The sequence below is a fragment of the Embiotoca jacksoni genome, unplaced genomic scaffold, assembly GCF_022577435.1.
Source record: "Embiotoca jacksoni isolate LCO1_2020_lvr unplaced genomic scaffold, fEmbJac1.0.p SCAF_12, whole genome shotgun sequence".
Lineage (NCBI taxonomy): Eukaryota > Metazoa > Chordata > Actinopteri > Embiotocidae > Embiotoca > Embiotoca jacksoni.
Window position 1 is genome coordinate 1,336,225 of NW_027185252.1, and position 14,656 is coordinate 1,350,880.

At 41.8% G+C, this 14,656-nt stretch overlaps 1 protein-coding gene across 2 annotated transcripts in view; it reads right to left on the reverse strand.

Annotated features, from left to right (window-relative positions):
* The window catches only part of LOC138195100 (G patch domain-containing protein 8-like), a 59,511-nt gene extending 54,045 nt beyond the window's left edge, over positions 1 to 5,466 (reverse strand). Inside the window, exons 1-2 of one of the 2 annotated variants that reach the window (XM_069144176.1) lie at positions 4,792 to 5,466; positions 246 to 377 (exon numbers count right to left, since the gene is read on the reverse strand). In XM_069144176.1, coding sequence (XP_069000277.1) covers positions 246 to 377; positions 4,792 to 4,923 — 264 coding nt within the window. In that variant the 5' untranslated portion in view covers positions 4,924 to 5,466. The remainder of the gene's footprint in view (positions 1 to 245; positions 378 to 4,791) is intronic. The other variant, XM_069144177.1, reaches the window with a different exon arrangement.
* Positions 5,467 to 14,656: the final 9,190 nt, after the last annotated feature.

Genomic DNA, 14,656 nt, shown 5'->3' on the forward strand with positions numbered 1-14,656 from the left:
CAAACAATTAGCGGAAATGAGAATTGATGCTTTATAAGGAGGAAAGATTACGCTGCCGCGGTTTGAAGTTTTGCCGTTTTGCTCTCATGAAAGATCCACGCGGCCGAAACACTTTTATTTAAAGGGTCTGTTCACTCAATTCTTAAAAAAAAAAAAAAAACATGATTAGGGAAGAAATATCTATTAAAAGATACAGATTAGTTTTGAGCACTTGGAATTTATCTGTTTTCAGAGAATAATCTCACCACGTGTGATTGAAAGCTCCCGAGCAACGATCCAATGGACCTCCTGGTGGGATTGTTTTTCTCTGCTGCTGTTTCCATAGTCACCATTGACCTTTGAACTTCAGCTTTTAAGCCAATTTTGGGCAAGAAGTCCTTAAAGAAAATGGACAAATTAAAGAAAAAGGAGCTTTCAGCTGGTAAAAAGATTTAAAAGACCCCAAAACAGCTGCTTAGAGTTAAAAAAAAAAAAAAAAACAACAACAACATTGTCTGACAAATAAATCCCCTTTAAATGACAAATGTGACACCTTTATTTCAGGTATTTTTTTGCAGATTGAAGAAATAATTCGTGAGCTGTCGTGATGCCGGACGGAGACGAGCCAGCTGTTTCTCCCCGTTTCAATTTATGACAAACTTTAAAGCACAAAACCGGTAATTTTACATGTTTCAGCCAATATTGTTTTGGAAATCTAGCGCTGCTGTTCTCAAGAAAACAAACAAATGGATGCGTTTTGTCTGGCATCGACTGTTGTTGTTGTTTTTCTTTATGTATTTATGCAAAGAATGCAGATCAGAAACTCGCCTCAGTTACGTAATCCGTCACGGCGAAGCGTCAAGTCGGCATTAATCGCGGCGTGAAGCGCTGCTGACTTCGATTAAAGTCGTCCGCGCCCGCCTTCATTACCGCGGCTCTTCACATTTTAACATCACTCACGCCGTCTTTCTCCCGCCCCGCTGTACATTTCAAAGCCGCAGCTCCGATATCCCATAATATCCTCCGACTTGCTCTAATGCCTCCTCACGCCGGAAACTCCGCACCTTTCCTCCCGTCCTATTTATCTTAATCCATCAGTGTTTTTGACTTGAAATCTGACCAGATTTGCTCGCTATCTCTATTTCCACTTCCGCGAGGGTTTTCCCTGTTTTTGTTTTTTTGTTGTTGTTGTTGCCGTGAAGCACTTTTGGATTTGTAATGAAATACAAAATAAAACTGTGCCGAGGTTTCAAGTCGGTGTGGTCTTAAAACTGTATCACGAACCAAATTTAATGCGGACTTGATGTTCTCTGTGACAGATCAAACAACTCAAACAAGTTTTAAGACGACAAGAAAAACCTTTTTTTTTTTCAAGTTGGAAGCCTTTCATTTCATAACGTTCGGTTAAAGTGTAAAATATGCAGGATTTTTTTGTTGTTTTTGGACTTGAAGCTCAAACTTGCAGTAACTCCGATAAGTTGAGTAACTTCAGCTGATTTTGAGTACGACTCTGAGAATGCTTGAAGATATAAACAACGAGAATAAACTTTGAGTTCCAACGGAGCTCATCCATCCCACTGATTTCAACACTTTCTGCTTCACCCTCGTCTTTCCCTTTTTCCTGCTCGTGTCTCTCTCGCGAAGTCCTTTTGTGCTGGTGCAAACATATCTCTCATTTCGCCGTGCACGGAGCATGTTATGTGAATTTTTAAGACCCCGTTTCCTCGTTTCATGCCGTTTCATCAGACCGGCCCGCGCTAAAGAACTCGGAGATAAAATTAGCCCCCGTGTACGAGGATCCGAGGTGACTGGCGATAGTCATGTGTGGTTGTTTCGCCAATTAAAACTCTTGATATAGCTTTCTATTCCTGGACGAGGTGACGAACAGAGTTGAGTACGTGCCTCTGAAACGACGGCGACTTATGTTTCTCGTGCTGGTAATTAAAGAACATTTTTTATTCACGCCGCCGTGTTAGTAGTGGAAAACTTTACCTTATGTTATTCTGAGTTTTCATATCGTTCAACAAGTCTGGAAGCTGTGGCGGCTTCATTAGTTTGTCATCTACTTTATGAAGCGCAATAATCAATGCGTTGAAAAGTCTATTTCTTGCTCTCCTCTGACAGTCTGTAATGAGAAACGTGGTTTCAGCTGTGAAGTCTCAGAGAAGCTCCCTAAAGGACGTATGTGTTGTTTCATGGAATAAAAACGTCTTTTGATTCTAGTCGTTCTGCTTCATGTGTGTTGAGAGCAAACTGTTGTTCAAACTGTGCGGAGGGAGGAGGTCGGGGTGGATGGACGGGTCAGCGAACAGCAGATGGCTTTTTTTTTCTTTTTCCGACCAACACTTAAACGATTTCATCCGAAACTCTTCACAAATCAATTATTAAAAGGTGTTTGCTTTACTTCACTGCTACTATTGTTTTAGGTACTCGTCAGATCAAGACATCTTGATTGGCAGCCGGTGTTTCGTTGCTAGCTTAGCCTTAGCCATCCTCCCAGTGAGGCGACGAGGTTCAACAATGACTGCTTTTAAAAAGTAATTTGTTACTCAGTAAAGTAACTTTTGACCAAACATGCTTTACTATAAATAATGAATGTGTTTTAATAGATGAGTTTTCAGCTCTGGTCAAAGTAATACTTACTGTTAACGGACAGCTGGCATCGGTTTCTTTAAACCTTTAACACCATACTTTTCCAGAGTTAACCAGCAATAAAATTCCCCTCACTTCATAAAAGTATAGTCAACTCACGATTAGTCTCCCAAACCTGCTGCATTGTTTGTGCTTTAATATTTATGGATAAAAAAAATTAAAAAAAACTGATTCAGAAAATAAATTTACCCTCAAAGATTCAAGGAGGATTTATTTTTGTTGCTTTTTTGCAATTTCAGTTTTTTTGGTCTGGAGTTTGTTTTTCTCCTCACTTTGTTTTTCAGGAAATTAAATAAAGATGTTGAAAGGGGCAATAGATAAGAAAAAAAAAACTTGCCTCACTTCAGTCCCAGTTTATTTGAGATAAATAAGAGTAAACTGTGTGTTCAGCCTGGAAAACGCAGCAACCACCATCATGAAGAGATGAGAAGATGCTGCCTGCCAAAGACCTGAAAACAGAAACTCTCTACTTCCATTGTGCCTACTAGGAAGTGGCCATGTGACAACAAAAATCTCTATTTTTGCTTCTTAGTTTTCTACTTTAATAAAAACACACAACAACAACAACAACAACACAACGCCGGGCTGCGCCACCTGCAGACCCTCCCGGTGCAGCCGCAGGCTCCGTTGCATGACTTCCTGTTAATTGCAGCCTGCGTCAGATGCATTGCTGATTTACCGTCGTGCCAGTCCGGTCCCGAAGACTTATAGCCCCCCCCCCCCCATCCCCCCATCCTCCATCATTTCATCATGACACGTCATCGTAGCTTATGATTTACGACGGTTATTAAAAGTATTGACATAAGTGAAATATGATGTGACAGCGAGATCACAGGAGACAAACGGTTTCAGACAGAACAGAGACTTCACAGAAGGACTTAAAAAAAAAAAAAAAAAAAAAAAAAAAAAAAAAAACGGTCGCTTCACCGGTGACGACCGCGAGGACGTTTGAGGAGGTTCAAACTTTGCGTTATCGGTTAATTTAATATGAAAAGACAACAATGCGACAACGAGAGGAGGGTAATTTTGCATTGCTTCTAACCGGAGCAGCGAGGCTCTAATGAGCTTTACTGGAGCTCTGCCCTGACACAACCTCTGGACGGCTCATCGGATGTCTCTTTGAAGCCCCGTTGGAGATTTCTTTTTTCCGGTGCATCTCTCTCTCTCTCTCTCTACAAGGACTCGCTGTAATTATGTTTGCGCTGTAACATCCAGTACGAGCGGAGTACAAGGTTTTAGTCGGGAGTTTAGATAATGAGAACAAAAAAAAAAAAAAAAAAATAGATGAAGAAGGAGCCATGTGACTCATCCGGTCGGTTCGACTCATCCCACACAGCTTCACGACTCCAGTTATACCTCTTAACTCATTTTCATTCAGATTTTTAATAGAAAGCAGTTTGGTTATATATATATATATATTTTTTTTTTATTATTATTATTATTATTTGCCACTATTTAACGACGTCACTTCTCTACTTTTAAAGTCTTTATTATTATTATTATTTTAAACGTGTTGGCTTTGTGATTAAAAGGTTTTACACCCCTAAAAAAAACGTGCAGAAAAGCCTTTTGAGGGAACATGTGGCGAAGTGTTTTCGGTCCCGCTGTAAAAGATTAAGTGAAGCCTCCTGACTTTTTACAGACCCCGAACATCCAACGGTTTAAAACGGGAAGAAACAAAGGAAAGAAAAGATAAACAAGATGCTCGAGCGAGCAGAAACCGAGCCAGGGAAGCTCTTAGCGTAACAGACGGGACCCCCCCCCCCCCCTCCTCCTCCTCCTCCACCACCACCACCACCACCACCCCATCTGCATCTCTCTGCCTCCAATACCGAGTCAATTAACCTAATGGAAGTAGCAATTAATTAACTCGACAAGCACAACAATTAAGGACCTGACAATCAAGCGAGCGAGGAATGGTTTAAGAAAGGATCATTTAGAGGTAGTGATTTCCTGGCTTCTGTTTGATGCAAGAAAATAATAATAATAATAATAATAATAAAAGAAAAATAATCACACTCAGACAAAAACGTGCTTTCAGGTGTATTCAAAGAGTTAAAAACGTGGAGTTTGAAGATTTAACTTTTGGGAAAAACAAGCCGACCATTTTAAACTTTCCAAAATAAAAGCACCAAAACAAAAAAAAGTAGCCGGCCTTACCGTGTTTCTTTGGCCGCTGGTTCCTATTGGTCCTCTGAACACCCCCTTGATGTTCCTCAGCTGTCCGTCACGCAGGTGGGTGGAACTGATCACGATGTAGTAGCACGCCATTGGATACGACTCGTCTTTCATGTAGTGAAATATCTACCTGTGCGCCTCTTTATCTGGACTTTTTTTTGTTGTTTTTTCTTTTTTTTGAGGGGAAAGTCTGCCTCCTCTCCTCCTGCCGTTGTACTCCTCAACTCTCTCCCGCTCTCCTCATTTCGCCTCCACCCTCCCTCGGATTAAGAAGGAGGAAATTTCAAAAAAGAAAAAGGAGGAGCGCATGCAGCGTCCCTCTGCTGCTCTGATGTATTCTCTGTCTTCTCTAAGTTTTGCCAGAGACTCTTTCACTCCTTGCCTCCCCCCTCTTCGTCTCTCATCTCCTCCCCCCTCAGCTTCTGTCTCTTCTTAAATATTTCACCCTCTGTTCCTCCCTTTTTCTTTCCACTCTTATCTATCCCGTCTTTCCCCTAAATGTTTTTTTTATTCTACTCTCCAAAAAAAAAAAAAAAATTGCCTCCGTCTCCATTAAATATTTCTCTTTCAGTCTTCTTTTCTCCTCTCCAGATGTTTTGCTCCCATCTTTCATTCATCAATCTTTCCCTGTCATTGACTCCCACCCCCAGCCCCACCCCCCACCACCACCACCACCACTCTCTCTTTCTCACTGAGTCTGAATTTTTCTTCCCGAAATCTCAGCCTGCTCATTGATCAGTCCTCGCAGTTCCTCTAACTATCTCCCCCCCCCTCCTCCCCTCCCGCCTCCCCCCACTAACGTCCGCCGCCTCCTCTCTTGTTTTTCCCTCCCTCTTTGTCTATCTATCTCTCTCTCTCTCCCTAAGTGGCGGGGAGGGATACTTTTCCCTTCCTCTCTCCACTATCTCCAACATCTCCGTCTTTTGTTTCTCCCTCCTCGTCTCTCTCTGCCTTCCTTGTTAGTGTGGTGAAGAAGTACTCAGTCTTCCTCCTCTTCCTCCTCCCTCTGTCTCTCCTCTCTGTCAGAGCGGGCGTGCAGCTTCCTCTCAGATGCTCCTCTCCTCTCCTCCGCTGCGCTGCATGTGTTCGTTCTCCTCCCTCCCTCCTATCTGCCTCTCTCCGCTGATCTCTTGCTCTGTGGCCAGCAGAGTGGTTTGCTCCTCAGTTACCCGCGGTTACCATCTGCCCTTTTAACACATGGAGTGCTGACGCTTGCTCTCTCTCCTCCCTCCCTCTCCATCCCTCCCTCTCCATCCCTCCCTCTCCCTGCCTCCCCTCCATCTCTCTCTCTCCCTCTCTCTCTCTCCGTGCCTCCTCTCCTCTTGCTGTCTTTCTTCTCTCTTTAATCATCTCCTTCTCTCCCTTCCTTCTTCTCTTTCTCTCGAGCCAAAGGAGACAAGCTCCACCTACTGGCAAAGCAGGAAACATACAGAGGGAATAAAGGTGAAAGGAAAGTGAAACGGCAGGAGGTTGTTCTTTAAACCGACCGTGATGCCTGTAATTTAACCTGTTGTAAGTTGGCACGTACAAAAAAACCTCATTATTTAAATTGGACCATTGAGCCGGGAGAGATTTTGTGTCTTGAGTTTGTGTCTTCGATCTGTTCTGTCCTGGCTTGTTTTTATTCATGAAGGAAAAGGAAGACACAGTTAAACACGCAAATGTGGACACATAATACCACAAATAAAAACGTGTGTGGTCACGGAGTCTCTTGGCTTTACAAAGAGACTCTTAACTTTAAAGGTTACCTTTCAAGGTTATATTCATCTCTTAAATTTATATATTTATTCTAGACCCAATCGGTCTGGGCTCAGATTATTTCGGGTTTGAGAGGTTGCGATGCCAGAAATTACGTGAGATAAAATGTAAGAAAAAAAATAAAAATCCAGAGGAAGCTTTATTAAAAACAAGCTTCAAACAGCAGCTTGTTTTAGTAACAAAGCTGGATATCTACAGCTCCAGATCTTCAGGAGCCAGAACTGTATGTTCAGTCTTTCTACTGCTTGTTCGGAGGAGGTTAGTGGAGTTGCTGGTCCTTTAGTGGGGTCCAGGACATATTAGTGTTCACACTGCTAAAACAATGTGGCCATATGTGTCCCAGACCACCTTCGAATGTGGTCTGAGCAGATAGGATCTCAACGCCTCCTGGGGTGTGCGCTTGCGATCCAATCACCCAGGACACGTTACTGTCAAGTGTGAACAGGATCTCTTTCAGAGGAGGTTTTTTTTCTCTGAAAACACTTCAGAGATGAGATTTTTGGAGGCTTAATGAATACCAGGAGCAGTGAAGCAAGTGAAATATTAACATTAAAGTAAACCGGTTGATATTTTCCTCATAACGGATAAACTTCAAGCCGAGATTGATTAAACTCTATCCTGTAGTTTTTCATCGCAGCCTGAATGTATCGGTTAAAATCAGATTAAAGCAGTTTAGCGGGAAGATATTTTGGGACCTAAAGGTGAAGCAGAGATTTAAAAAGCAACATGTAACACCTCTTTAAAAACAAAAAAAAAACAACAACAGAAGCTTACAATCAATTCTGTATTGGAGGCCGGTGGAGGGGAGATACTGTGTCTCTGCTTGGTGCCAGGAAGAAGCTGGGCAGACAGGCGAGACAGAGCTGACTCACACTGAGACTCACCCAAATCAAGATGGTCCGAAATAAAGGCACGTAAAACAGTCTGCAAGTAGTTTCATCACTAAGTATCTCATACAATCTATTGTTTGGATCAGAAGCTAAAACGACTGCGCTCTTATTCCTAATAAATTATTTAGTTCAAGCTACTATTATTATTATTAATATTATACATTTTAATTGAGAAAATCCGCCGTAATCTCTAATCCTCAAGGCCTTCAAGACAGAGCAGTCCATCCATCTTGGTTTATTTTTATTTCCCTGCCCTCCAGTTAATTCTTTTCAATCGACACATGATCTCATGTATTTAATTCATTTATGCAGTAAAAAACAAAAAAATAGCAAACGCATTGCGCAATAAAACATAACAGAGAACAGTGTAGGCTCATTATAATTTTAGGATGGAAGTATTCAGTAAATCACAAACCAAATTAAAACTCCAGACAGCTAACTGTTTTATTTAAAGGTCCCTTTTACCGCTTTAAAGTGGATGTTCAGTAGCTTCCAGGTTTAAAAAATTGGGCTAATGCGGAAGCGCCTTAAGCTGCAATACCAGCGAGTGCCACTAGAGGTCGGCTCCAAAAAGCCTCCGGCTCCATAGACTCCCATTCAACTTCTCTCATCAAATCCAAAGTGAATAAAATGTGTCCATCAGTTATCTCGGTGTTGTTCGCTAAAGTCACTCCTTCTTCTTAGTTTTCTGGAGGTCCATCTGAAAATAATCCCTCATTCATTAGAAAAGAAGATTCAAGAAGACCTGTTTTTTGGAGACGTGTCTGTTTGATTGACAGGTCTGTGGTGCAGTCAGGTTACAGTTTTCGGTGGGTGGGGCATAGTATCATCGGGTTTCCAATCAGATCGAGTCAGATCCACCGCTGGCTCCTCCCCCAGCTCGTCCAAATATGGTCACTTCCTGCTCAGAACCGCTCGGAACTAGCAAAGATGGTGACGGACAGAATCTGAACTAGAGGCTTCGTAACGACCGTTCACAAACCAACGATGACGTCACTGCTGGTTGCTTTTCTCTTATCAATCCTACTTTTAAGTCTGTACTTCTGGTCATACTTTAGTTTTTATTTTGTCTTCTGGAAACAATTCTTAATCCTCAGTATTAATTAGAATAATCATAATTTCCTCTCAGCGTGACTGGAATAAACTTTAGTTTACTGCATCGTTTGCTGTTCTCAACTTTAAAATACACAGTGTACCTTAATGATGTGTTTCTTTATTCTCAAATACTTCACTTTTCTCACTTCAACACTTCCCCAAAGGGGGAAAGAAAGCACCAGAGATGAATTATGGATTTGTGCCTCGTATAGAATTAATTAAAGCACCTCGTGTGCTCGTCTTAGTTTAATAAAAGTGTAGGTTTATTGACTTCTCAGTATTCATACTTGCTGATGACAAAAACAAGCAAAATAAATGTTGATGATGATGGTGGTCAAGGTTAAAAATCAAATGCTGGTGGGAGAAATCCACGCGTCGTTTTTAAAGATTTACGCCGTCCTGATGAAGATGATCAACTGACCCTCTTGCAGTTGTTATGATGGGCTGCAAAAAGTCTGCACAGGGGAGGAACTCAAGACTGAAATACAGAAAAATGAAGACAGTTGGACGTCGGGCTGCTACTCAGCCTCGCTGCCGGTTTGCCCCAGTGACCACTTGTCCAATCCGAACTGCCAAATCTTCCATAAACTGGAGAGGAAACACGCGCTCGATGTGCTGAAACGTCTTCGAGGTTTCGGTGGATTCTGGACAAACAGAAAAAAATAAAAAATAAATAAGAGCTTCTGCACAGACTCAAAACATACAGGCGAACTATGAATCTGCAGCTTTATAATAAGGCCGTGATACAGCGAGGCCGCTATTGGATTCACACTCTTGAGGACGGTTTCGTCAATGACGAGCTGAATCCTTCCTTTTGATTGATTCACGACACAAATGCACCTTCTGTGCTCGACGCCGCGATGATCCCGTCCGTCTATACGTTTCAGACACGTCGTCTTTGACTCCACTGAAGACGCATTACTTTTAAAACCCGGGAACGTTGGCTTTATAAAGATGGATCGTAGCGAGCTGTGACGTCGTCCATTGGTTTATATTGGAGCTGGATTGAATCCTAAAAAAATGGATTTACGGTTGAAACCATTTTTTTCTGGTTGGAGTCTTTCACGTGGGAGAAACGGGAACAGTTAAAATTGCACAATTTTAGTGCTTTAAAATCGAAAACCATTAAGAAAACGAGAAAACATATAAACTGGGTATCAAAATTCCTGTTAGTCCAATTAAAAAAAAAAAGAATAAGGAGTATTTACAGTGAACTGAAAACTGATTCAAACAAGCTAACGAACAGCAAAACCGTCTGCGGCGAACGTGTCGTCGACTCCACCGACAAAAATCGCAACTGAATCGAAACAACGTGAGTTCACCGAGTTTTAACGGCCCGCCATTTATTCAAACAGCTTGTCGATCACTCCGGTCCAACGCGGCTCTCTGGGAGCACTAATCTACTTAATGACGGGATTATTTTCTAAAGGACCACCAGCTCGCCGACCAGAGGGAGTGAATTTGGATAATTATTTTACGATGACTTTGTATTTCATGAGAGTCTACTGCATCCAGAAGTGTTTTGGAGCCCTAGTGGTCCTCGGTGGTACTGCACTTTAAGGCACTTTTGCGTCAGCTTCGGTTGCGTATTTGGAGCCACGCGGTCGAATACGTTTGTCCGTTTGCAGTATTGAAGGCTGCAAATCAATCTGTTTGTTTCAGTCTTTTTCTCTTATTTCTGAAAAACATCTGATTCAGCGGAATATTTTCTGTCAATTCTTCATTGTTTCCGCGGAGGTTTTTATATTTTACGTTTACGACTTCATTTCAATGTAAAGTCTTCGGGGTTGAGAGGGATCGATGGTGCTACCTCTGCCGCTTAATTACTATGCGTTTATTTTTGTAACCGTGACAACAAACATCCAGAGTTATGCGCGAAAACGCGACGTTTCCCCCTCAAACCCGAACAAGCAGTTTTCTTTTTCACGCGGCTGTCGTCCATCAGATCGTAAAAAACGCGTCGTCGTGTTTTCTTTCATACGAGTCAGATACAAATACTGCATTTTGGGATTTGTTTCTTTTGTGATGAAGTCGTGTGTGCGTGTGTGTGTGTGTGTGTGTGTGTGTGTGTGTGTGTGTGTGTGTGTTGCAGTTGTTTTATTTGTTAGCTCAAGCATACCATTCTATGAATATATTTGTGTGAATGAATTCCCGGCCTGCAAAGGCTTTCAAGTCACCTCAAGTTCACCGGTCAGATCCTGAATGAAAATAATTCTGCAAAGAGTTCACGAAATTAAGAAAATTTATTATTTAGATATTCACACTTGTTTTGTTTTTTTCTGGCTTTAACACACCACACTTTCATCATTTGTACACAAGGGCCTTGTCGATTATATTCTTCTCGTGTACGTACTTACATTCAGTGCTGTGGATATGGTATAATCACACCAAGTGATCGTCCTCATGTTTACATATCAATTACCCATCTGCTTAATCATTTTTGGTGTGTGTGTGTTTGTTTGTGGGGTTTTTTTGCCGACGCTTTGCACCCGGCAGCTGCACACACACACACACACACACACACAAAAGTTTAAATGTGCAGGTGCCTCCTGGTGATTTTACATCCCAGCTGGGCCTCATTAAGTAAAAGTGCACCTAACGACCTTTCTGCCAGAACGACGACCTGCAGCGCTTCACTGCACAAACTCTGCTGTAGCTCCTCTCAAATCTGCAACTTCCCGTTTAAAAAGTGCACAAACATGAACCTTGGGTTCGTCCTACCGGAGCACGTGGACTTTATAATCCGTTATCGACGATGCACATGTGGAGACGTGACAGAAACGAGGTTATTTTTGGTGAACAGAATACCGGTCCGCCTTAAATCCTCATCGGAAACACAGTCCTTTTTTTCTTCTTCTTCTTTTTGTATTCAGCGAGAAACAAAACAAATCCTTTCTTGTGTTTCTCACCGAATGATTCTGAATTAGCGCATTTGCATCGGTGTTGGCTCGTAGAAGGATTTTCCTCGACAGGAAATTGTGGCGGTCCCCCCCCCCAGAGTCTCTCTCTCCGGTTTAGTGGTCGAATATTGTCGTTGAGCTCTGAGAAAATAAAGTACACAGTAAGAGGCTTATCTGATAAATTTCCTTCTACTTTGGGTCCCATGATCCAATACTGCAATAAGCTTAAAACCCTCCCATCGGCTCCACCAGATTAATTTTACACAAATCTGAAACAAAGTTTTTGCTCCCTGTTCAATTCTTCTCGTGGTTTACGCATCGCTTCGCACCGTATCTACCAATCATTTCTATTTGTATGAATATGCACAGTTATATTTTCCTCTTGCTTCCCATTATGTTTTCCGTGTGCATTATACATATGTTCGGTTTCTGTTTTCAGTGCAGTGGGAAGATATTGGAGAGTTGCTGCTGGGTGATAAATCCTCTTCGGGGGTTGGGGAGATAAGAAAAAAAAAATCATTAGAATATGAACTATAATAATGTTGCACATTAAAAGCATGCCTGATTCATTTAATAATGTATCTCATACACACCCGCAGGACAAAATAAACTCATGCTAATGTGGGGCATTTAATTTCTATTGAATGCAAATTAGGGAAAACTGAAAACTTTCTGAGTGGAGCGGATGTGTTCCTCGTGCAGAAGTAGGTGATTTTCAGAGAGTCTCTAGTCGTGTTGTCGTCACGGCAACACTAAAGCGTCCATCACAACCATCAATCGGTGCTTCTTGCTACGGATCCTCCCAAGTCTTTGAAACTCTACCGGATGAATGAACAACATTCTTCCAAAATATATTTCCTCACGCGGTGTCTTTGAAAACAAAACATGACAAAATCTCGTCGAGATCCAGATCGATAAATGTCAAACTTCTCAGAAGTACCGCTTAAAATTACAGCTTCATTGCATCAGCGGTATCCGCTCCACTCGGAGGGACAGTTATTCACTTTGTGTTTCTCAGCAAAAAACTTGTGTAACTTTATTGTCTTAAAGCTTGTTCCATTCGAAATTCTTCCAGTAGCAACTAACAGGCAGCAAACATTGAAGTTGACAACAATCTAAATAAACAGAGAAAGTGGAAAATAAACGAAAATGAGCAGAATTGGAAACAAAAATGAAACCGAAACTGAGACACCTGAGAAACTGGAGAATTTATTTCTACGTTAATTACCATTAAATCTGTGAGCAGAAGTAAAAGTGAGTTATGTTTATCTTTCATCTTTCACAAAATCTCCCCTTCACAAAGGTAGATATGAAAACAGAAGCTCCGGCATGAATACCCAACGACCTGAATCACAAACTGCAGAATAAACACTCCACCTAATTACATTTTACATTTACATATGATAATGTCTACTTTTCTAAATGCAGATGGCACACATGCAGCGATGCATATACATTCTTTATCTTAATACATAATGGTTATAATTTCTCGCTCTGTCGATTTTTGCCGTGTTTGTGGCTGGATTTGTTTTGTTTTTTTGTGTTTCTTTTACGGACATGTCGCTGAAAAAATCATGAAAAGCCAGCAGGGCCGATAACATCGTACTGCTTATACAACATCCTGTATTTATAAGCCACCTCTCTCTGTCTGTTAATATTCTCAAGCCGAGGCCTGCGCAGACCGAGATGGCGGCCGGACCCCCTCGAGAACCTGCAGATGGGACAGCTTGCGCCATACTGCGGGCCGCCACATCCAGACGGTGAAATGTCACAAAAATGTCAGGGGGAAACCCGGTTGGCTCCGTCTGCAGATACTCCTCAGCGATACGCCATTGAACAGCACCAAAGAAAAGGCCAAACTGCCCCGACACTCAAGTGCCGTCCCAGATTGCATATTGGCTCCGCTAGTCAGACGCTGGTTCCATATTTTATTCGCCTGCTTTTCATAGTTAAACACCAAAAAAAAAAAGAAGACAGCCTGAATTGTGTATTTATACGACGGTAGCGTACGTTTATTGGGAACAACAAAGGCCCCAAATATTTAGTCGTTAGCAGCGGCCGAGGGCTCGGTCTCTGCAATCAGAACCGTGGCCTTAAAGGGGTGTTAAATAATCTCTGACCTTTATGGGACCGGTAGGAATTTGCAACCAATTTAGCAGAATTTATCTCCTCCTCCAAGTCTCTGGCACACAATCAAACACCCCCACCCCCCCCGCCCCCGCCCCCGAGCGACGGCAAGCCTGCAAACCGACGCGAACTACAAAGCTGCATTTAAAAAAAATAAAAAAGGGGGACAAATAAGCGCGACTAATGAGAGCAACAACAACAACAACAACAACAAAAACCTAGCGCGAATGTCTCTTTTGAAGAGGTGATGCATCAGGATGCAAAACAATAATAATGGTAATGCTGCTGCACTCCGCCCTTGTTTAGCAGTCAACAAGACTGTAGTTGTTGTGTCCTAAATCCATACTACACGCAGCATCTAAACACCGCTGCATCAACTACATACTAATCATCACGGTGTTTGTGTTTTAGCATTTAGAAAAATGACAGCTTTACACATTTAAACGTTAATCAGACTTTTACTTTGAAAAACGTAAAGATTTGATACTTATTTTATCTTAGCTTCCTGAAATCTTTATTTAGGTCGTTCGCCGCCACCCACTATTTATTTTAACGTGTTCCAGCTCCTACATTTCTCTCGGATCATTTCACCGAGGCAGAACAGTATCAGTCAACAGCACACTCAAAACTTGGCCGTATTCACTGTATATATATATTTATATAAATATATATATATATATATATTATATCATCACTTGAGCAGCTCTCGCGTTGAGTCAAATGAGCTGAATCAGCACGATAACATGCTCTGACTGACAGCGCAAACACACATTTAGAAAGTTTTACAGTCAAATATAATTGATCCTGAGCAGAGCCAGATTTCATTGAAATCCATCCGGTCGTTCATCCTTCGACCTCAGGGGGCGCTAGAGTGAAATTTAAGGGAAATTAAAGGGAACATTTTGGTGTCAGTCCATCTATTAGATGTAGAAATATTTCACATAACAAATAAAAATGTTTTAGCTGATTGTGACGCTACAGGAAAAGTCAGAGGACCACGAATGTCTGCATAAAATTTCACAGCAATCCATCCAGTAGTTTTTTTCAGATATTTCAGTCCGACTAAAATACTCTCCG